General features: G+C 38.4%; 1 protein-coding gene across 11 annotated transcripts in view; it reads right to left on the minus strand.

Moving 5' to 3' along the window:
* The window catches only part of EYA4 (EYA transcriptional coactivator and phosphatase 4), a 160,780-nt gene that overhangs the window by 133,442 nt on the left and 1,928 nt on the right, over positions 1-25,410 (minus strand). For 9 of the 11 annotated variants that reach the window (XM_009281506.2, XM_009281505.2, XM_009281504.2 and 6 more), the window contains exon 2: positions 8,067-8,168. In XM_009281506.2, coding sequence (XP_009279781.1) covers positions 8,067-8,099 — 33 coding nt within the window. In that variant the 5' untranslated portion in view covers positions 8,100-8,168. The other 2 variants (XM_009281497.2, XM_009281498.1) reach the window with 2 other exon arrangements.

Consider the following 25,410-nt stretch of genomic DNA (forward strand, 5'->3'; position numbering starts at 1 on the left):
GGCTTGTTCAGTCAGCTCTGGTCTTGCCTGAAATAAACTTAGTTTCTCACCTAGAAGTTGCCTTTATAAGAGTAACACTCCAACACAAAACTCTTGTCTCTCAGCTGCAATGGTGCTTCATATTTGGGTCGGTGGACCTCTTGGACTAAAGCACAATCACTGCTGAAGTCCAAGTGCTGGCACGCTGCAAAGCACAATACAGCAACAATATTCTCATTTGTCATCAGGTGTTGCTTTCAGGAGCATCGAGGATGAACCAATCTTAAATTCTTTTACTAATTAATAAATAATAAAATAAGCAACACAAGTTTTGCATTGTTTCTTCAATGGCATCCTCTGGGACAAGTTCTGCCTTAAGTTATATTATGGCAAAACTATTTCCATTCACTGTAGCCATAACATTTCAACACTTTTAACTTTTCCTCCTTTAAGTTGCTAGAGATTTAACCTAATATAAAAGAGGACAAGGATGTGACTGTGGTTTAATGGGTCTGCATATGCTCAATGTGTTTTAGACATACTTTATAAAATATGAAATTAGATTCTTCATCTAGTGTCATTTTATTATTTAAAAATGTAACACTTCTCCCTGTCATTCTTCTCTTTTTTAATAGGAGTTGACTTGCAAGTCAACCACTCAGATACTGAGGTACAGCTCAGAGAAAAGTTACTACAGGGAGAAGAAAGAAACCATGACCGTTACATGACGCTGAACAAATATTAGGCATAGCCACAAATCATTAGAAGTATTTGCTAATAAAATATTTCTGAAATCATTGCTTTTATTTTGTACTGTATTTCCAAGTCTTTTCCAGAAAAGCATTTAAGCACATGCCTAACTTAAAGCACATGAGAAATCCCATTGATTTCAGTGGGCTTAATCACATCCCTTAAGTCCCACACATTCTTCAGCACACTGCTGCATCTGGACTTTTTATAATAATCAAATGAGAATAAACCAAATATATGTTCAGTGTAATCCATACTTTTCATGTAGAAAATGTAGGCATAGTCATTTAATAGACATGAAAGCACTAGGCTTTCAGCCTTACAAAAAGAAAAGGCTAGAGAAGATTGATTCACTGTCATATTGTCAAATATTTTGTGTGCATTACAAAACTCTGACCCCTTTTTACTGAAGAAGAAAGTATTTCTGGGCATGTTAACGTCACCTGGACACTGTCAAAATCAGAAGCCTAAGCTGGTGTACAATCACTGTCCTAAGGAAATTATTATATTTTCATTTTGCATTCACAGATAGGACTGACATGGACATCCTTGGAAATTTTGTGAGTAATTCTAAGTTAAAATACGATACCAAAATCAATTAAAAGTATAGCATTTATAAATTTGGCATTTTAAATGCTTGAACAAGTATCATATCTTACAAGCAAAATCCATCTGCAGAGCTTGAAATGCATCTGTCAGATTCTGATGATTTAATGTAAAGAAGCACCATTTATAGGGAGAGGCAATACCTTTTATTAGACCGGCTCATATGTTCCAAATCTTATGTATACATGCATATATACAAACCTTTTCTTAGGTGAATAAGCCCTTGTTGAAACTCCAAAGAGGGTCTGAGTTGGCCCAGTTTTCAGGCCTTGAAAAGAACTTTTTGTACCTGCAAGTTTTTTCCATTTTTTTTTCTAGTGGTATTATCTGTTATAATGTAATAGAAGTTGCCTCTGCTATCTCTATAGCATCAGAGCTATAACATCACTGTTAATACAGAATTCCATGCTCTAGGAACCCTAGAGCCCTCTGTGCAGAAGATGGTATCTTCCTTGAGGGAAGTTCATGTAGCTTATGGAAGTAGCAGTTTTCCCAAGTAGTTTCAACCCTAAAATTCCAGTCTGGGGCCTCTCTGGAGCCAGGAATACCAGTCATGACAAGCTATATAGTAGTTATGTGTCAGTCCTTGTCAGCGCTCCAAGGACAGTATGTGACAACAGAACATACCTCTTTTATTGGTTTCCCTTGTTATTAAACACAGCCCGTACAATGCCTTTCCATTTAAACCGCTGATACTGACTAAGTAACATCTTCCAGGAGACAGGTGGAGAGCTGAACCGGAGGAGAGGTGACAGTGCAGATGACAGGAATGTTTCTGTTTGTTTGCCAACCCTCTTCTCACCTCATCTTGCAAGGTTACCAGCCTTGAATGTTATTCTGCCTCACTCTCTTGGATATTTTTTAAGAGATTGCCTATTTAGCTTTTAAGGAAAAGTGCTTTCAAATCATAGTTTTAATTAACTCAGAAAGAAACGCACATTTCTATTACTTGTGTGTCAACAGTGACCATTTGTATCTTTGACCAAAGCCAAACTCTATTTCTCCAATGATATGCTATTCATATGAAACGTGAATCAGCTCAGTTTAGTCTGCGTGTCAAAATGCATTATCTGCTTCTGAGTTTGGTCTCATTTGGTCTGTCCCATTTGGTAAATGGGAAAAATAACATATATACACAACTACTAATGTAGTTTGGAAAAAGCACCTTCAAATTTATCACTGGTGGATTATGGTATAGGAATGACAGAATGCTTAAGTGGTAGAGGGCGAAGTAATTAGAAAAACAGTATTTATGCATTCGCAGGGGTTGTTATGCCATATGTAAAGGTCTTGCAGCAGGGAGAGAACAACAGTGATGTTTCTACCTCAAATTTGTTGGAATGCAAAAGATTCAGCCCTGTCAATTTTCTATACTTTCCTATTAGATTACAGACAAGGAATTATGGTATTACACTTCATTCTTGATCTACTGTAATTCAAAGCGGGTGATAATTTTGGATCATCTACAGCAAGCCATCTCTCTGTGCCAATTTCTGTGTCTATAGAAAGGGGGTAATAAAATACCTAAGTAACTCTCAAAAATGCTCTGAAATATACCTTGGAAAAGACATGCTGGTTTTCTTTTACTTCAACTGACTTCAAGTTATGGCATTTTTCTTCAATGATGGTTTTTAGTTAAAAGCAAATAATCACTCAGTTAAGGCAACTATTTTTTGCTTGCTAAACCTGTAATTTCTTCAGAAGGCACTCGCTTACTGATATTTAATATAGTGCATTGCTTTCATAACAGTGAAATACTTGTGCGTACCACCAGCATTTCATGACCAGAAGCTAGCCTAGATAACTTCCAGAGGTCTCTCTCAACCAACATCACTAATTTGACAAGATGACTTGCCTGTAATATTCCAAGTCCTACAAATATTGGTATCACAGAGATAAGAACCACAATGTGCTATGCTGCGATACAGAGCAGCCTTCTAAAGTATGCTGACATTTAAAACTCAGTAAAAGAGTTTAAACTATTTTTCTTTTCATTGAAATGAGCTTCAGCCGAAGTTCCCAGGGTGCAACCAGGCTGCCCAACCCCAAAGGGGGGAAGACTAAATGCTGCAGGCGCAGGGCTCGTGCGACAGAGAAGTAGCTACAGCTGAAAACTGATCTGCAAGGGGATCACATCTGACACCTTCACATGTTAAAACAAAACAAAAACGTGGCAACAACACTGTCCAAAAAGGTTGCCAGGGATTGTCCAGCTGCAAGTAGGGCATAAATGCAAGTAACAGATATGATAGTCTGTATAATCTGATGAAAAACAAGTAACTTACCCAGGGCACAATGGGGATGATTGTCCAAACAATACAAAAATGAAAACCTGTTCATTCAGGCTTAGCATCACATCTGCTAGTGTCCTGTCCTACAGCACTGCAATCTATTGTTTAATTCTAGGTTAAAATGAAGTAATCTAAATATGCACGCTGTTATATAAAGGGACCAGGGGATGAAATTACAGCAGTTTCTAATAAGGCCCTTTGAAATCCTAAACTAGCAAGTTAGCAGCCAAATTATTTTTCTTCTACTAATACAGATCGAACAGCAAATAATTACTAGAAGAAGATAAAATAAAGAGTGTAAAACTTCTGTAGTTCTCAAAATCCTATGTTTGTTTGCTATACCAAGGCACAACAGAGGACTATTTAGGTGCTAAATTTTTATCATTTTCTTAACCATCTCCAAGACCACTGTTAAAGAACTTTTGTCTCCTGATTGCTAGATTCTTCATAAACACAAGATCTGTAAAGTTTCCTCCTCTCCCATTTCAAAACTAAATAGAAGAATTTTTAACATGCATCTTTTGAAAAACTATTTCTAGTTAGAATTTAGTAAAAATCAGCATATTTATTTTGAACTATAGCAATAATAGTAATATAAAATGTAATGTGTTTCATTAGATCTTCTACTTTTTTTTTTATTTAGTGTGTATAAAATCTATGGCAATCACAGTTATTAAAACTACATTTTTACCTAGCTACAACTGTCCGCGTAAAACCAATTTATATGGCTTTAAGTATTCTTTTAGTTGATAAGTAGCAGCCTGCACATGGTGACAGACATCACACCAGAATATAAAAAGGACCATTTGGTTATTTTCTTCTGTCTGTGAAATACATGTGCTACTATTTTCTTCTATTTCTTTCAGAATACTCATAAACAAATTTCCTTCCTATGCACGATGTACGAGCATATTCTGCATCTGAATTCGGAAAGAAAAAGAGAGTTGTGAGCTCTGTAGGACACACACCCTGCCCCAAGGGTACAGTACCACTGATGAGCCCCAGCCCAGCCCGCTCCATGCCAGCTGCAAGAACTCCCTGGATCTCAACTGCACCTGATGGATGCCAGTTCTCCTCTGTGTCAGGTAGTAACTTGCACCATTTTCCTGCTGATCTTCAAAATACAGCTATTTACCTATGCGGTTCTGTGTAGAGACAGGAAAACCTAAGTATAATAAACTCCACTCTGATTCTGACTCTTTTGATCACTGTACAACCTAGATTAAGACTAGATTACCCCACCTCTGCCACATGGGACTGGGAGCGGGAAGGCAAAGGAAAGCAAGCACGACAGACTTCTCGGCACAGAGGCTTTACGGTACGACAAGCAGGCAAGGAGACTGACTTCTGGTCAGTTGGTGCATAAGGATTTAAAATGTAGCAGGGGCAAGGAATTCACTACAAATAAAAATAGAGAAAATAAATAAATTAGTGACATAATGCAATAAATGGTGTATATATTACATCTAATCAAGCTGGCATCTCAGAAAACACAGCAGCTGCTCAATTCAGTCAAACGCAATTCTTTAGAGGCTCAGAGAACAGGGGTGCACTTAGATTTCTGAAGCAGCACGTGGTCACGCAGTCACTGCTCTGAGACAAAAGTGGAAGAGTTTATTTCTTATATGGCAACAGGGATGCTGTGGAACTGCTCGTAACTATGAGCATATCAGTTTCACCTGACTGTGATACAGTTTAAGGACAGGAATCATAGAACCAGTCGTTTCTTAGTGTATTTTAAAAGAATAGAAGACAGAGTAAACAACAAAAACTCGAGTTAGAACAATAGTAGGGATCTCAGAATTATGGAGAAGATCGTCACAATAAAAGCTACACTACAGCTCATCATACTTCAGGAGGATGACCTACTTGCAGAAATTAGCATAATTTCTTTTCTTTAAAATAAAACTTGAATCATAGAATCATAGAATAGTTTGGGTTGGAAGGGACCTTTAAAAGTCATCTAGTCCAATCCCCCTGCTTAACCTTGTTAACTAACCCAAGTAAATGTGCCTGGCCTCCTTTCCCAAGGATGAAAGGCTCTTAACAGACTGCCCAGGGAAATGAATTCAATAAAGGAATCTCTCTATTCAGAAAACTCAACTGTCCATCAAACATACTATCCAACAGCAAGTACCTTCTAACCCATCTCGGTTGCAGACAGGCAGTCTTTCAAGTAACCAAGGACTAGAATATTTGGGGCAAGGTGCCAGCACAAGTTTGAGCACAGGTCTTGCATTCATGCTTATTCACACAATCTAATACGCTCGCAGCAGCAGCTAGATCCTTAGGCTCCTTGAATTTCCATGATCTAAATCTTATGCACCCAGCTCCCAGAGAGGAATCCTGAAGCTGGAATGAAGTACCTAGGCTCCTTGAACATGTCAAGAACCAGAAATCCTGCATGATGAGCAGAAACTGCCTGGAGCTGACCAGTACAAAACACATTAACCACTACAAAACACCAGGGCAGTACAAGCAGAAGGGGTGTAGGATATACATCTGATACTTTCCTGGAGCTTAAACCACCAAAGCCTTGGCTAGAGAACACTCCCTTCTAGCTGGGATCTCTAGTCTTGCCCTGCGGCTTTTAAAGAAATAAGCCAGAAACACTATTTTCTTTTTTAAAACTTGGCTGTGAGAGGAGTTTAACCATGATATAATAGTGAAAAGGCTTTTGAAGTGGGGGAACGAAGGTTCAGTATCTGCTCTAGGCAGACGGGCTTCACACCACAATTCCTTTTCCCAGGACAGTGCCCAACACCTGGGTGAGATCTTAGTCTGGGTGCACACCTGGATGAAGGGAGTGATGAAAGGGGACTCTTCCCACCCATCACATTGAAGGTCTGCCACTGTTCAGCAAAGAGTAAGAAGAATAAACTCTTGTCTTGAATCACAATTTTCTGTGACACTAACAACAGTGTAAGGACAACAAATCCTATCTCCATATGCAACATGGCACAGATTTCACCTCAGTTTGTAGCCTGCAAAACTGTTCTCACTATTAGCATAAAGCGATGTAGTAACTATGAAAAGTACTGCAGAAATTAGACTACGATACGGTAGTAAAATGGCTACTAAAGTATGCATTTATGAGGCATCCAGTGGTGCAAAAACATTTTAACTACTATGAAAACACATTTTTGCACTAAGCTAAACTGGCTCGTCTACTTCCTATTAATAACCATACTATGTATACTGCACAGAATAATTGTTTCACAGACTATGAGAGAAGAACTTCTGCTTAATGTTTTATGACCTTTATAAAACTTTATTAAATTATGAAGCCATGTAGCTTTTACATGCTCTAAAGTCTTGGTTGGGAACAGTTTAAATACATAAATACGTGCAGCTGTCCCAAGTAGTGCCACTATGGTGACTTAAGACACTTAAGACTTTCCAGTTCTGTACCATTTTAAATCAGCAATAAAACTGTAGTCCAAGATAAAGTCTCAGATAGGAGCTATCCAGTCAGGAGCAAAGTACTCCTTATTAAAGTAAATTACTGACATTTTAAAAATACATGCAAGCTCTTCTCAGTTCCTTGCAATTGCGTTACCTATAAAAGTCTCTGCTATAAAAAAAGATATTAAAACTAGTTTATTACATGGATAACCTCTTTCAGCATGTCAGAAATAGAAATACGAAATCCCTTTATTGATCTTTAGTACACTGAGCCCAAGCTGAGACTTGTGGGGATCATGGTACTCGCAAAATCTGCCAGTACTGTGACCACTAGAAATTAAGATGTTAAAAACAAAGCCAACTTTAAATTTGATTGGCGCATGCTGCCTCCTCAGAACTGCAGCCTGGTGGTAAGGAAGTCTGGAGATCACATCCTTAAAGGAAAGGAAAAATTGGAAAGGAAAAATTAGAAAGGAAAAAGGAGAAGAAATGTCCACCCTGTTTTTCCCAGCTACTTCGCCAATGACAAGGGGAATCTCCCTCTGACATAGCACAGGGAGATACACTGCCAATTCTCACAGTCCCCTTGAAATCCAGGAGAGTCCCGAAACAATTCACGTACGACATCTGCCACAGTCTGACAATCTCTTGTTTGCGTTTTTGGTAACTCTTGTTTTGGCAAAACTGACAGACCACGGTGGATCTACATTTTGATACAATTATTTGAACAAGGCATACCACTGTGCAAGTTTTTAACATTTTGTTCTTCCAGTGTACCTCAATTATACCCCTCAGCCCTCCAACAATTCTAGTTCTGCAAAATCCTACATAACTATGATCTTTCACCTTCAACAGGTAAAAAAGAAGATTAAACCCCCTCGTTTCGTGTATGAACTAAGAAAAGGTTTGAATCTAAAAGCTCAGAAGCTTTCCCCAGATCCTACTGTAATTCTCAAATCCGAAGTAAAATCCCTTCAAACACAACTTGAATGGAGTGCAATTTATTCCATTCAGTTTAGCAACATTTGTACTTACTGACTGTTCACTTAGATCCTGAGAGTCTTCCATGGAGGTTATTCACCTTTCTTTTCCCCCACAAGCAGAAATTATCTTCCCTTCAATTTACAGCTCAGTAGTCTAAATTAAAAAGAAGAGAAAAAATTAAGATGTTAGTCTGTAATCCTCACTTCTCAGGCAAATCTGCAACAAACAAACACCCTAACTGAGCCTGTGGTTTCACTAAAATCTGCAGCAAAGTTCCCTTTGACTTCTATGAAGCCTAATTTCATACAAAATGTTTCAACACCTCCAGTATTATTTTGGGAAGCTATCTAAAATACACCAACAGAAACAGGAACACACTTAAGAAATAATTCTTCAAGTCCTCTAAGAAATAAATCTTCAACTCCTGCTGAAAAAAATAGTATGAAAACAAACCAATAAAAAAGCTAACATGTTTAATACAGGCAGCTGTTTAAGTAGACAACAAAAGATAACCCTTGGGAGAACATATTAGAAAGACAATTATGGAACTCTGAACAAAACTGCTTAATACACATTTAATGATAACCTCTTAGTCATTAAGTGTCTGGCAGAGAAAGGTTATTATGCAATTATCAGCATGAAGTCCGCTCTCTAAGGTCCATTAAATTCCTCCAGGATTAAATAAAATACACAAAGTGGTTTATAACAAGCAGCTCCCTACAAAGTGCTAAATGACAGACATTACCCTAATTATCTGCTATGTCTATGCCTTCTCTCATAGGGTGAATCACTCTCATCAAATATTGAGATCTTCAATAGGAAAATTCTATTTTGAAAGAGTTCTGCATACGAATGATTACTGTAACCTTAACTATAAAGCCACACAATTATATTACAATCTCCATTCTCAGAAAAGATCCACTTTGGAGTTACACAAATTTGCATAATTTAGAACAAAACAAGTACCAGGGATATTTCATATATACAACAATTAATCAAAGCTAGTGTTACATTTAAAAGAAAACAAAATATATAACAGTATGTAAACACATAAATTAAAGAACCCAAACAACCTGGATTTGTTTATCAACAAGGCACCCCAAGAAACCATTACCTGGGAGTATGCCCAATAACATAAACATATTATGGATCTTTGTTTTAAATTTTGACCAGCAAGCACTTATATAACCTTACGCTACCTCCAGCCTGCATAAACGCAACCGTTACTTATCTGAGGTTAAACAATGTATAGCTCTGTTGGCACTCGCAGAACATTTGAAAGGAACCGGAGCTACAAGCCATTGCACCCACACATCCCCAACCACTGCCTTACGTTGCCCTGTGAATTCCTCCTCTCTTAGTCTGAAGTGCCACTTACTTGCCATACCTCCGTTTACTCCCCAAAATGTAACTCCCAAAATTTCCTTATGTTTTGCATTAGGTATTTCCTAGAACATAGGCACATACATGTTTACAGCCCCAGTCTACGTTTTTTCCAGTCTCACCTTTATTTCCCCTTTTTCCTGCCACCAGATTACACCTCGTTTTCCTTCCCTCTTCTCTAAGTTTCAAAAAGATTCTAATTTGCATTAATTTTTGCCACGATGTTACATAAGGAAAAGACCAATTGCAAGCAAATCACATTGCACGTATTTCACCATATCAGAAAGTTGAAAGTAATTCCTGTTTTTCAAAATGGCTTCAATCTCCTCTTGATTTCAGAGGGATTCAAGACATCGACGTCTTCACCCGTGATGCCTTCACCAAAACAGTAACCACCTCCCATGGTTTTTTGGTCAAGGTGGAGCCCACACCCTTGTGTTTGTAAAAATCTTCTGCAGTCTCTGTTCAATGGAGTCAAAAGGGGAATGGAAAGGCTTCTTTAAAACACCCACTACAAGCAAATTTCAGAGAGGAGCCTACCAAGGACAATGGGTATTTTGAGAGAAAGCAGCTCTACACAGCATTTCTCGCGGCAGCCCTTGCCAAAGAAGGCAATTCCAAACACAAAGGTGAATTTTCACAACCGATCCTAAAATATTCCATTAGTAACTTAAACACAAAATCTGCTTTAATTTAATTAAGAGTTTGAAGTGTGTGCATGTTATTGCATTAGTAAGATTGCCTGCGGAAAGAAACGGTCAAGCACTCACTAGTAAAAGTCAAGATTTGGAACAAATTGTTTGACTAGTTTCTAACTTTATTGACTGAAAGTCAGTATCTGGCTTGCATTCAAACATTAAATGCTCTAATTCTGTCTGTCGGTCACTGAAGGTGACAGATCCCCCACTTTCTGTGTGAAACTCAACTACAACTCAACTACGGAGCCGTACCATAACAGACAGACCCATACTCCTGTTTCTTTCCATATGGATCATGATCTTAACCAAAGCACACTGAAATCAACAGATGGATGTCACATTTTTTCTTAAAAAATAAAGTGTATCGATATTTTAAATACATCCTGACTATGTAAGTCCAACAGGAGTTTTACTATTAAGAACTGCCTATGACTCACCCACAATATGTGTGTTCTGTCCCAAAATTCAGGTGGTTGTATCCACTGGAACGTATCATTAAATATGCCACTTCTATTAGTCACCTTCTAAAAAAGACTGACCTTCACGAATTTTTGAACTTACTTTACTGAATTGCAAGACAAAGGCAAGCTTGTTTAATCTTTGCAGCAATACACAGTGTTAAATATATCCTTTGCACGAACATGCTATATTATAATAGTTTCTAGGGCTCTGTTGTTTATCTTCACACAGCCTCAAAATTCGCATACTCTTACTGGAAATTGAGCTTTTTTAAATAAAATTCAGAATTAGTATTTTATCAGTGTTCTACCTATCAACAGCTAAATCCTGCTACATTTTGAGCCCACTTAAAGTGGCTGATTATAACCAACTACTAACACAATGATTTTTATAATGGCAGTTATGCCAATTGCACTTAGACCAAATCCTTTAGGGTTTAGTTTTATAAATTTGTAAAAGAGGAGAAAAACCATTAGAGAAGTCAATGATTTAAATAAGACCAACATTACTCCCTAATAAAGATATAAAATTAAAGGATAATAGTAACCTCGTGCTGTTTTATGAGGCAATAATCCAGTTACCAATGCAACCTTGTAGTTTATCCCATCAAGAGAACCAGATTAAAAACAGAGGGAGGGAGGGCACTCTTATCCCTGTTATATTGCAAGTTTTTTTAACTGGGTTTAAATATTTTTAAAACTGTTGTTAAAAGTCTTAAATTCACAGACAAGCCAGAATGAAGAAAAATGCCTGTTTCTGCTCTTGATCCAGTCCTTGCAGATGTGGCTTTAAAACTGATGAAGAATTTTATGCTCCCAGATAAAAATTTTACCTTTCTAAGAAATGTCTTAATTAGGAGGATTCCTGACTTTCCTCATCAACAAATGCATTTAAAACTAATTTTTTATTTATTTATTTTTATCTGGGGGAATAAAACACTTCATCAAATTTAAACTGCAACTTCCAGGACTCGACCATGAGGAGAAACATGTGTTTCCTCCCGGAGATACACCCATAAGTTAAAAAAAAATAAAAAACTACTTGAGGATCTGCTGCATACCACTTTGTAAATGACTGAAAATGTAAGACAGCAAGGACGTGATCTCTCCGCTCGCAATGATTTCTTCAGAAAATTAGGACTGCAACAAATAAACAACTGACTGAGGCAGTTTTATTTTCTATTAGATTTCTAATAAGATCCTGTGCTGCAACTTTCACAAGCTCAAGACAGAATGTGAAGCTTGGGGATCCACAGGTAGAAAACAACCTTAAAGCACTTGACGTTTCCCAAGAGTATTTCAGAGGCTGCTTCAGGCCCTCCAGTCAGCCAAATGGAGAGATGGAGCTCCAAGAAGAATCCATCGTCTGGAAGAGGAGTTTGGCCATCAGACAAAAATTTTCCTCCCTTTCACTTCAACCCAAAAACTTAGGAAGAAAGTCCTCTCTTGGTCCAGTAGGAGTGGGGCGTCTTAAATGAAATTATTGGGGGGGTGGTCCTCACTTTCTACCACAACATTTTTTTTCACGTGATAATCCCCTTGGGCACACTGTCAGATTCTTTTTATTCTTTTTCAACTGAATAACACCTACTTCTATTGAGGTTATATCATGGTGATGCTCTGGCATGATGCTCTGGCAGTATAGTACAGGAGCTGCATGATCCCAGTCAAATTTACTACATTGTTTTTACATTTTGAAATGTGTCAATAAGAAGCCTAGAGAATAAACAGAAAGGATGCTGCTGTGGTTAACACAACTAACTCACAGCCACAAAGAACTCATCTCTATCACAGCCACAGGTCGAGAGTCAAAATGTTACGTCAGAAGTGGCCACAAATAGAACAATTTCTCATTTTCTAGTGCTCTGCTTCAGAAATCTGTGACAGTAGAAGTACTTAGTGCTTACAACTGCAACTGACTGTATGCAGGACGTGCAGCAGTAAGGTGCCAACGAACGAGCGCAGCCTCAAGTGTCTGAATTCCCCCAGCCTCTGGCAAGCCTCTGTCTGGGGTTTGCACCGTTCCTACAGACCGTCTGAGGAGAGTGAAGCACATTTGAGGCATGAAAGGTTATGCAAGGTAGATAACGAGAATCCGTGCAAGGAACTAGTGCATATGCACTGCAATCTCACTAAATTAGATGATTTCATGCTAGTTGTTTCCCATGAAACTCATTTATTTGAAGGAAGCGGAGAGAGGGTACAGGCAGTAACAAACAGGCACCACCTAACATTCAATCATTCGTTTCTTAGGAGAACATTCTTCTAGTTCTCTGCATGCGTATCACCTGTAGTCTCATGTGGAAAAGATAAAATGTAACCTAAATTAAAAGAAAAGGAAACCAAATGCTGATTTATTAGAATTTCAACTTAGCCTATATCTACAATCAAAAACTGTATTTTGGACAGTAAAAACATACCGCTTTCTCAGTCCCTACTAGTATCACATTTGGAAAACAAGAAAGATCCATGCCCCAGATGAGGAATGAGATTGATGTGCTTTATAACCTAGCTTTCTTCAAAACTCAAGTGAAACTATTAGCAGACAAGTCAATAAGAAAAAACATACGCATTTAACACTTTTAAAATAAACAAAATTATAACCGTAGGGCTTTCTAGAAACTGGACATCACTGTCTGTCCTTGTTTTGGTAGAAAAAGAAGACATGTCAGCTTTCTTATCTTATGTTGTAAGGCAAAATGAAAATTCAGCTCTTAACATAATCTCAGAAAAGCTATTACTTGATATATTTCTCATGGTTAATTAATTTTAGCTTCATAGGCTTTTGTGTTTTCTCTTATACAAGTGCTGTGTTTTCTTGAAAGGAGTGTCAACTCTAATAAAAACAATTCTTCTTTAGTGCAAAAAACCAGTAAGAAACATTATCATCTATATCTAACTTCAAGGGAGAGCAAATGACTAATAAATTTTAAATACCATAAACATAATAAACAGTTAAAAAGGCAAGCAAAGCCATCCTGACAGTATGACCTAGTCAGGGACATGTACTGCTTTCCTGAGGAGAACTGGCAGGTGGAGAGAAAGCATACAGAATTTTTTTTTTTTTTAGCTCTCAAATTTTTCTTTTTGCATTTCTTTTAATCAGAAGGATTTTTGCAGGAAGTAGAAGTGGCTTGAGAATCTTGGATGCGTATTTAGGCTTAGCTGAGGTAACTGCTCTCCACCTCCTGATATCAAGGTGAGTGAAATGAGCCTCCTGAAAAACTCATATTGCATTGTAGAAACAAACCTTGCTCCACAGTCTAGAGAATTAAGGGAAATATGGAATGTCCGTCTTTCCCTTCCTCCTCTTCTAACACTTTTTCTTCCTCAGGCCCTCATCTCTAGAGGGTTAGATACGGCTCCCTTCCGATCAGTTTGGTTTCAGTCCACTTTCAGCTTGTTGAGGATGAGAATTTTACCCTTAGAGAAGTTTTAGAGCTTTCTGGAACCATTTGTAGCATACCCGGGACCCACTTCTCCACCTATTAGTGTCCTCCAAAATGCTGAGCTCCTTCCTTACCCAGAGCCCTTGGTCTGCAGCTGAGAGGACGGCATGCCGCGCCATCCTCAGCGTACAGCTTATTTTAGCTCTGAGCACGTCCAGCAGCCCCTGGCGGAGGGAAAACATCTTCGCTGGTTTGTGTTCTGCTGAGCACCTGCCTACATCAATTTGCATTTGCAGATGGAGAGCTTAATTAGAGAAGACACAGGGTTTTGTGTTCTGCTGAGCACCTGCCTACATCAATTTGCATTTGCAGATGGATTGCTTAATTAGAGAAGACACATTATTCCTTTTTTTGAATTATCAGAATTACGCTAGGAGTTCATACAACAACTCACGCAACTTCCATAGGCTGCTGAGCACAGCTGAATTTCCTGCCTACTACAACCACCCACACTGTCCTGCTACTCATTTACAGGGAAGGAATATAGGAAGAATTTCCAGGATACGCTGAAAAGCGAACGGACCCAGACGCTTCCTCTATGAACAAGAGCCCTCACTCTCACAGCAAAATACATGGGTGACAGCGGTCCAGCTAGATGGAGGGGTTGCGCAGGGCACCCTTCAGGACCTGTTCAGCCCTCTCATCCCGGCACAGTATCCCGCATGGGTGTGCCTAAGAACATGCATATATCTAAACTGGGTATACAGCATATTCTAATATATATACTGGTTCTACAATATATATTATAATCTATATAGAAACCATGCTTCTGAAATGAGTAAGTTTCAAGGTGCAATGTCAGTCGTTATTAGCACAAAAACCAAACTACAAATTAGAACTAAAATCCTGGTATTCCAGGATTTCAGGACACTGATAACCCCAAAGCTCAGATTCACAGAAGACTTAGGGTCTGCCTGCTATTCCTGCTGGAGATGAAAGAGTGTTTGTTCCTGGTAACACAACTCAGCCATTTCCACATCTTGAGACAACAGAATTATCCATACTGGGTTATCATGTATGTTAAGAACAGGGAAGGGGTCTTTAACAGCCGTCAGGCGTTCATAGTTCTGTGCTCATCTGGTTTCCTTTTACCTTCTCCCTCCCCTTAAAAATTACACATCTATAACTGGGACACAATTTGTTACTTCCATCTTCCTTTCTGAGCATGTGAATTCATGCCAGACATTAAACAGAGCAATCAAAACAGACACAATTCATGCGACCAAACTGTAATACACTGAAAACCTCTCAAAATTCAAGTCGAATAATTGGCTTTCATGCCAGTCACTATACATTTGTTACACACAGTCTTGCAAATTCTGCATGGTCTTTGGTGAACACTTGTATAATTGTCAGTTCAGTGCAGTTTGCTTCCTTGGACTGAGTTTCCTGAAGGATGGCATTGCTTGTGTGGTATTTGTGGACATTTTATTCAAGAAAAATCAAGATGATATTTCCACTCTGCATCAGGTACTTCTAACTTAGAAACAAGTCACACCACCGCAAAACCATTCGATACCAGTCAAAGGCAGGCATCAAGACAAAAAAGCAGAGGAACACATACCGTGAGGTCTCCGCATCAGTTAGGTACATAAAACAGGTAAGAAATGGAAAGGGTCTATGACAAGAGATCTGCCTGCTGTCCCATTACCATCATACAACAAAACAAGTGGGAAAACAGAAAGCCAGAAAGACTTCTTGGCAAATGGTAAACAACCGCAAGCACTGTATCTCATTTACTTCAGGTAAAATAATACTTCAGTGCAGCATTTACCTCTCTTGCAAAACTGGGTACCAATTTTACAGGTACCCAAATATGGCTAAAACTGACTCCCCTTACTCTTCCTACCACTCCCATCCCATACCTGTGCAACAAATAAGAAGGATTAGCTTTCAGAATTTCAGAGTACAGAATTATAAACTCAGCAATTCCTCCCTTATCCTAACATTGCACAATATGCCGTGAAATTGCCGAGATTGAAACCAGAGCTGCAAATTCACTGATGCTTGGGGGCTTCCCAACTGCTAGAGACCTCTTCACTCACACTTAGATAAAGCATGCAGCTACACAGACCTCTTCTGACTCATTCCAGATTAATCAATTACAGATTATTCCAGCCAGAAATAAATAAAACAAATGCTGAGAATGTTTCTGGCCTCGTTTTGTACACAAATCTAATCTAGAATCCCACTGTGTTCCCCTAAAAATAAAGGGAAATTGATTAGCAAAAAAATTAAACGTAGTGTTTTCAAACTCATGATTGATCAAACCCACACAATCCTTACCAAAAAGAAACCCGGTTCCCAGGGGAAAAAAAAGTAATGCAAAGGTGCCACAGATAGAAGCATACTCTTTTATAATTTTAATAAAAATTTTAGTTTTATTTTTCTACTAGCTGGCCATTTCAATGTTTCGAACAACTAGGGGTTTTTAGGGGGGAAGGATTTTGTTTTTTACTACACAGCATATTTTGGTTAATTTCTGAGACATTCTCCCTCTCCTTTTTGTAGAAAATAGCTGAAAACAAACCAAATAAAACATTTCATTTCTTCATAAACAAGCCACTGAAAACAGAAAGAAAAAGGCTATGCTTGGTTAGCCAGAATATTTAAAGTAACATTGTCAACTTGAAAATATTAATTATTTATTATCTCCTCTCCCCAAAAGACATGTCAAATTTACTTTTCACAGATAAATAAAAATTCACCTTGTGAAACAAAAACAGCATAAGGTAACAATAAAGGTTATTTCTAAAACAGAAACCCTACTTATCATTTTAGAATTTAGGAGAACCTAAAAATGAGCACATCCTCCAGGTAAAAGCAAACAGCAGTTTTATAAGGCTGGATAAATTAACCCAAAGAATCCAATCACATGTTAAAATTAAAGCCGTGACAGCATAGTATCTATACATCTTGTTTTAAAAAGTCATGCCACAGTTTCAAGAGTGTATTCAACAGTATGAGTATGCAATGATCATTACTGAAGAACTTCAAATACTCGCTAAGATTCCTAGAAACATCCTGATGAAGGAGGAAGCTCACAGCTTGCCCTTCCTTTTCAGCTGTCACCTTCATTGCCCACCCCTGGCCGGCAGCTGCCATTCCTCTTACTGCAAATGTTTCACATACAGTTCTCGAACGGGCCATTTTGAAATGCCAGAAAGCAATATAAAAGTAAAGTCACCGAAAATAAACCTGGGTACTTTGGTTCTGGTTTGGTAGGAGACATGCAACCTTTTTCTTAATTAAAGTTGACAGTAACCCCTACATATTGTGTTCCATTCTTAAGGAATTACTGAGCAACGGGAAACAAAAAATGTGAATGCAAAACTGTCCCAGAATAAGGAACTCCTGCTGGTGCCAGCACGCAGCTCAGGTGGTTTCTGACAGAATGTGAGGACAATTATTAGTCATCAAACCTAATGCTGCTGCACCACAGCCATCAAGCTAAACTGAAACCATCAGAACACAATGAATGAAAAGTAGCAAAATTCCTATGTGCCACCTTTGTCCAGCACAAAGAAAATGCTAAACCCGATATTAGAAGTGCTGTGTAGGCTACATTTTTTATGCTGCTGATCCTCACAAGAGCTGTCTGCACTCATTTCGGTTCCAGGCCCATCAGCAGTCCCCATACGCAAGTGAAATGCTGAAGTTCCGTGAAGGAACAGCTCGCCATCCCACAGGCGAGTCTCTTTTACTAAGAGCCAGCACTAAGTGTGCAACAGAAAGTAATCGTGAAAAACAGGTATTCTCAGATTTTAATTAAACAACTGTTTTGACAATGGATCCTTTACCAGATTTCCTTTCCCCCACTTAGATATTTATTTGCTGTGATCAAACTATGCTACATTCTCCTTTGCTAAACTAAAATCTGCTCGTTCCCCGGAAGACATGTTTTCCAATTGTTTAATTACTCCTCTGGTCTTATATCTGAAATTTCTCCTATTTTTCCAGCTCCCTTTCCAAAGCTAAAAGGGAGCACCGCTTTCCAGTAGTAGCTGCACCCATACTATCTACACAGGTAATGTAACCTCTCTTACTCTGCCTAGTACTTTGTTTAAATAATTACTACTCCTTTTTTGGCTGTGGTACCATCCTGATCATTTGCTATGGCCTCCAGTTGTTTTTTTTTTTAATAAACCACCGGCTTGTACTGAAGCACATACTGTTTGCTTGCTCTCAGTTTACTGAACAAGCCAGACTACTCTTAGCAATCTGGTCTCTTCATTATTTACTCTTCCCTCAGTCTCTGTAGTAGCAGTACTGGAGGCATTACAGTCTAACAACAGAAGTACAAGAAAGCTTGTAAGAAGAAACATCTCTTTTATTAGGTCAGCAACTGACCTAATCAAAGGTATTACTTCTTGTAGAACTTACTAATCTTTGTGTCACAGGTAAAATAACAAATAGTTTTTGATTTGATGACTAACCCCTGAAAGACTCTGTGTAATAGTGTCCTCTTTAAAGATTCATTAGCAAGTATTTTTGAAATGTATGCTTTAGTTTGCTGCTTAATCCATTTCATTTGTGCCAAGTTGATTTTGTCCTTCAAGTTTATTAATCAAAAAGTCATGTCAACTCAAAACCCTTACAGAACTTTATTACATCACTACTCTTATCTCTAGAAATCAAACTTGTACTCACATCAAAAATAATATCGCTAGTTTGGCATGCTCAAGTGCTCATAAACCCGTGATGTGGTATAGCATGCGTATTTCAGTGTTATATGCGAGCAACATACAAAAGGCATTTGGAACGTGATAGCATGTAAGTTAATACTTTGTGACAGTGGAGGCTAATAAAAAATAGTTGCCATAAATTAAGCACTTGTCTACAGTGACAGCTAAGTAATGGCCACTTTTGAGAAATTATTCCGCTTCTTTCCCCAGAAATAGCGGTGAAAGAACGCAGCCCGTCATGAGCGCTGCAGCCCTCGGCGATGTTGTTCTCCTCCTAGTGCAGTTACGCTCTGCCTGTCCCCTGAGAGCCCAGCTTTGGGACAGCGGTGCACAGACCTGGGAAAGTTATATCATCTGGTATCACATCTGAACTCCTGCCTTCCTTTGAGAACATCATAGCTGTCCCCTCCAAAGGTTCCAAAACTTTCCCTATTGTTTTAACCTGCACATGTATCTGCAAATTATTTGCAGCGACTTTAGTTTCAGTTAAAAAACCCCACATCAACAAAACCTTTTGGTTAAATATCAAGGGATCGTTTTTGTAGACAATGTTTTCGTTCTGAAAAATTCCACCTATCCCGCAGACTTGACCCTGCACTTCAGTTAACAGAGGTGGCAGATTAGGTAACGGAGACTGTGGTTCCGCAGCTATTTCTGCAGCGCCAGTGCCCGGCTCGGCAGCGCGGGTGCTGCCACTCATTCTGACCTTTGCTTCGTTGCCAGCACAGCTGTTTGTGAACCACAGCAAGGAACGGATCCAGCTTAAATGAGTGGCCGGCAGAGGGGTAAAGGGCTGCTTAAGAAGCACTGCCACCAAACGTGAAACCATAGCTTCGCGCTCTTCCGTCCTCTGCCACAGAAAACGGATGGACGTAGGAACTTCAGATACAGTTGGTCACACACAGCAACGAGTCACACACAGATTACTGCTATTACTGCTTATATGAACCAATACCCCTAGCAAACGATGTAAAAACAGAGCAAAATGATGGACCTCTTCCTATAGACCTCACAATCGAAACGCTGCAGGCTTAGTCCTGATTTGACAGCACCTCTCGAGCTGCAGTTCCAATCCTGGACTTCCTTCAATGCAGATCTAAGGAAGACCTCAAAAAGCTGGGTGGTTTCACAACTATCAAGGAGTAACTCCTTCAATGTCGTTTGTCTTAAGCCAAAAATCTGACTACTCAGCTAGCCCTTGGAGAAATTAGACCATCGTTTAATCAGAAAATTGGAAAACAAGCTGAATCATAGCTAACTGGCTACCAGAAATGACTAGGAAACACAACAGATGGCCATTTTAGCTGAAAGATCTCTTACTGCAGGTGACTCCCTATAGCTATACTATTGCACAGTGAGCTCAGCACTCGGATGGTGCTTTGAACACAAAAATTGCTTCTCTGAAAGGGCAATCAACTGAACCAAATTAAGACGAACATTACACCAGCTCCTTCTATCACACCAGATTAGAATAAACATAAAAATAGGTGGCTGAGTGGAAAAGTACTTTAATCTTTCCACTTGGAAAACCTACCACAGTTCCAAATCTTGCCTTGGGGTAACCTGGAAATTTTGTTTTGGAGACCCTTTCCCGGAATATAATTATTCCATTTGTAAAACCGCTATACCATTCGGCCCTATTAGTTTCCAGCTCCCTAGTTCTCTGCATTAAGAAGACCAGAACAGGAACGTTAGGTTGAATCTGAGTTGCATTGCTAGAACTTGGCAGAGGAAATGTGCATAATCTGCCTGAGCTGTGCCTGGTTTTGTGAAACCGTGTCTACGCTGGGACACTCAGGAGAGCTGGAAGAAAGACCTCACATATAGCGTGATGTCAGGATGCATAAACCAGAGTGTACAGAGGCTGGTTTTGCTGCTCTCGCTTGGGAGTAAGGTGATCTTCATTTTCTGTGATTCTCTGGGAATATACTACAGTAAATAAAAAGGAACATCCAGGTGGGATTTAACATGGTAAACGGACTTCACACCTTTCATTGAATAGGCTTGGCATTCACGAAATGTCCCTGAGTAAACGCAACCTGACTATTCACTTCTATGAGCAACAAAGTTGCCCGAAAGGAATTAAAAGAATACAGTCAATTAACAATATTTCTAACTGCATCATTTTCAGAAATCCAATTACTGTAAAATGCATTTCTGTGGTCATTTATAAAATGCTGCAAAAAATAAAAAGATATATTCTCACATAGCAGTATGAAAATGTCTTAAAATGGAAGAAAACATGAGTGTATGATTTGGACATTTATACTTAACCCTCCTTTGTTTTTTCTAAGTATTGCAGGATCACTCCTCTGTGCATGTGATCTCACACGTATAAAGTATACTACAATACCCCCCCAAAAAACAGACTGCGCACTAAGAATAGAGGACTAGATACTCATCTGGCATAATGTGAGACCACTCCAGTAATTTCAACATTCCTACTCCAATTTGCAACAGCTAAGGATCTGGCACAAAACATCAAGTTAAGTTTCCAATTACCTCATGCACCAGCATTGATTTCAATAGTTATATACACATAGTCATAGAGGAGAATTACTTGAAAAGTTGCAAACTCAGCTCTGTATTTCTTTTACTTTTGTGGTCTAAATCAGACCCTTCATGGTATTTTAATGTAGGTTTTTGTGGTTTAATTATATATGTGTCAAGAGCAGAATAGTTACTTGCTGCGTCTACCCAATTAAAAAAAAAGGCAGCAGTAATTCTTTACGCTGCTGACAATGTCAACTTATACTGGGTCATGTCACAATAGTAATAAATTTTAATGTTGCCAAAAAATCTAGTGCATATTAACTTAAACACATAAGTAAAAAGTTATCACCTATATGAAAGTTAGTCTTCTGTATGTGAATATTTTGCAGGTTGCCTTGGGAAGTCTTTTTGCAGTTTGCTTCTCCAAATCAGTCAAATTGTATAGTCCAGCCACAATAGGAGGCATCCCTGGTGTAAAGACACAGTATTCAGTCAGCCCAGACAGACTGAGTTCTTCAGAGACAGCACTTAAATTACATCCAATTAAACAGCCCTACACAGTCCTGCAACATTACTCGTTACACTGTACTTCTATGGACAGCTGCTTAATGAAAAATCACCGTAATTTTATTTATTTTTTTAATTCTAGGAAAAGGATACAGACCTCCAAAGGAATTTAGGCATAGAAAACCTCCAAAATCCTTCTTTTCAAATCCATGGTAATTGCAGTCTAAATCAAAAATTAGTGTCTAGTACCTGAGCCTGACAGTATATGGTGTATGGACCTCCGAAAGTTCTGAAGAGAATCACTCCTCATTGTAATCTTCCCTTACCGTGAAGAAATTTTATCGAATTGAAAATAAAATGCTTAAACTTTAGTACTCCTCAGACAGCCATTAGCATTTGACATTTTGCTCAAAAGTCTGACAACTAGCCTATATACAATCCTGTGAGTGAGACTGCCCAGTGATGCATTTTGATATAGGATAATCAATCATCGAAGTAATTTTACTGTTTAGCATTAAAGCAAAAGGCAGGCCAGCTATTCGACACATTTCTCAGGCTTAGAGACAAAAAGAAGAAACTGCTTTAAAATAGTTTTCACCAAGGTCCTGTATTACAGGCATCCCAAAAGGAATCCTTCTGGCAGCATTACAACCTACAGTATGGACTAAAAATGTAAGTTTGATTGCAATTTCAAATAAATTTTATTCTTTACTTGACAGATAAGCACTCTTCATATCTGAGCTTTCACACTGCAAAGTGCATCCAAGTTCCTTTAAGCACTTCTGATTTAATGACAGATTTAATAACATTGCAACACAGAAGTGTGGACTTGGCCAAAAAAAAATTATTTCATAAAAATCTGATTTCTGTACAGCAACATCTAAAATGTCACCTAATACATACAAGTAAAGCAGAAAGTTTTTAATGTATATTGTAAAGCCTGGGGCTTTGATAGATAGACATCTACTGACTTTAAAAGACCATAAAGATAATATATTTTTAATAACCATTTTTATTTAATTTTAAAAAGAGTAGAAGTTTATGCCTTCAGTAGAACCATGCCCTGAAATCTCAGGGGAGATTAAAGGGCCATGCCAAAGCTGAAAGGTTTCAAATATCAAACTATACTATTATGTCAGGGCCAGCAAGATCAATTAGCACTTTTCAATGACAGAAAAGGTTAAGTTGGACACACATTTACACAACATTTAAATCCAAAAAAGAAAAATAGCACATATTAAGTTAATACCACATATTGAAAGTTTACTTATAACCTCTCAATCGATGACCAAATATCAAAACTCTTCTTCCACTTGCACAACATAAATACTGCTTTTCTAACGCAAAATGGCAAGAAGATTACAGATATGTTAGATAGTAGAAATAACACTGGATTCTCGAGTAGAAAGTAAAAACCAAAGACATCTGAGTGTTTCTGCTGCCAGACTTGGTTTAGTGCTGAACTTTCAAAAAGCTTTAAAAATACTTGATCAACTTGACAGATGTCTGTTAGTCTGATGCCGCTGTGTTTGCGTTCTTGCAAACCCTGACGATACTAAAACTGAATGATAATGAGCAAATAAACCTATTCCCGTGTTCAACTAAAAGACAAATAGAAAACTACCGTACAGCAAAAAAGCACAAATTAAAAATACTAATCTGTAAATTAACTCATCTTAAATCTGGAAAAAAGCAAGTGTACACCTTCTGCAATTAAAAGCCATACAGAAGCATGCACACCAGGAAGCAAGGGAACTTACATTTCAGTTCTTAGTGTCAGAAGAATACTCACTGGAAGTACAGGTATGTTAGAGGTTAATTCGATACCTGTTAATACAAGCGTTGCCGCAGTAAACATACCTTGAACAAAGTACCAGGTTATGATATCAAATAAAGTCAGTATAAAATCACAATAAAAGTGCAGGAGATGAAGAAAGCCTACGGAAAAAGCACACTGTGTTGAAACCAGTGATTTAGATTGTAACTGCATTATTTTGAGTAAAAGCAAAGCAAGATTACTTTTGTTCAATGATATATTTCAAAACGTCTTTTTTTTTAAAGCCCACTTCTCTATTTATTTCTTTAAGGAGTGATTTGAAATATTTACTACCAGACAGTACCTAATTTTAGGTTTTAAGTGCTTTAACAGCTCTATGAAATATGATCAGCAGCTGCAATATAGAAGTATGCTGAATAAACTCTCCTTATAAAAAGGGAGACCTGTTTCTCCCCGAGTTCATAAAATCCCTACTTTCAAGAAAGAAAAAGATAACACAGAAAAAATTAGTAGTGGCGTCCTAGAGCGTTTGACAGAAATTCCAGGAATTTCTTTCTTCTTTCTGAATTAACTTTCATATTTAATAGAGGAAAAAGCAGTTTAAATTTTAACACTGGAAGATTGCATTGAACACCGTGCAATACCACCAGGTCATCAAAGAAACAGACAGGTACCTTGCCAGTGTTTAACACTGATCAATTCTAGGACTGAAAGGTAAAAGTTGCATAAAGTTTAAAGAGTAGCTCTCAAAGCTTGCATCAGAGGCTAAAAATATGCAGCAGGATACTATCTATAGCTGTATTTCTAGTTGCTTTGTTTGAAACATGTTAACTGGGAACTGCAATTAACTGGGAACCCACAGGTTTTCTACTCATGAAACCCCTTGTTTAGAATTTATCTATCCCATTGGCATTATCCATACAGCAGAATACGTTCCTATTGCAAAGGGTTGTGAAGCCATTAATAAATACAAATCCAGCAAGAGTAACCTTCAACTAAATTTATTAGCAGTACAACCATCTGCACGTAACAATTTATAACTGCATATGAATTATCTGAAGAACCATAAAAGATTAGTCAACATACTCCTCTCTCATTTTTATTACACTTGATTGAAGAACATTTGGTAACATAAATACCAGAATTTTCAAAAGAAAGCAAGAAGAGCTGTTTCGGACGTAGCCCAGCTAATGTTAGATGTCAAACATACAGGAAGAATCACGGGGAAGGGACAGAAATGTCAATCTGTATTTCGACTTTACTCACAGTATGATACATATTGTAGGTATGCAAACATTTGTTATTCGGCAGCATTTTCAGAAATACTAGGAGAAAAAGTCAAACCCACAGTAATTTTACGAAACTTGTGAGTGTCAAGGAAATGAAACAATGATGTAACCTGAGCTTTAATGCAAAGTACACTCTTTAAATAACAAATAAACACTGAGGCCAGACCAAAAAAAAATATTTACCATACAGAAAAGATGCTTGCTTTGTATACTTCACTCTAAATCTAAACTGTCGATCAGTTTATCTTAGATAGACTTTCTTGTCTCAGCAAGCGAAACACGTAAAACAAACCTCAGGGAACTGAAAATACTGGTTTCTTACTGTTCTAGCATGACTTCATGCTTAAACTCGAATCGGCCAAGGCGCTCCCTTGTCTGGTACAGCGTGCCTCCCAGGATTTTTGTACATACCAGCTATTTCACATCGCCACTCGCGAGATAAACGTGTACCTCCGTGTGCTCCGCTTTAAATCCTGCCCGCGGGATAACGGGAAGGCAGCACCGTACCCACTTGGCTCTTAGCGGCAGTTTCATAAATGTAAATGAAACTTTAGATGCCAATTACTGATTGGCAGCGGCGCTGCCGTGGGGTCCCGCTCTCGCTTCCCGGTGGAAAGCGCCGCGGGGCTGCTCCCCCGCGGGTGGGTGCCGGGCGG

The sequence above is a fragment of the Aptenodytes forsteri genome, unplaced genomic scaffold, assembly GCF_000699145.1.
Source record: "Aptenodytes forsteri isolate BGI_AS27 unplaced genomic scaffold, ASM69914v1 Scaffold82, whole genome shotgun sequence".
Taxonomy (NCBI): Eukaryota; Metazoa; Chordata; class Aves; order Sphenisciformes; family Spheniscidae; genus Aptenodytes; species Aptenodytes forsteri.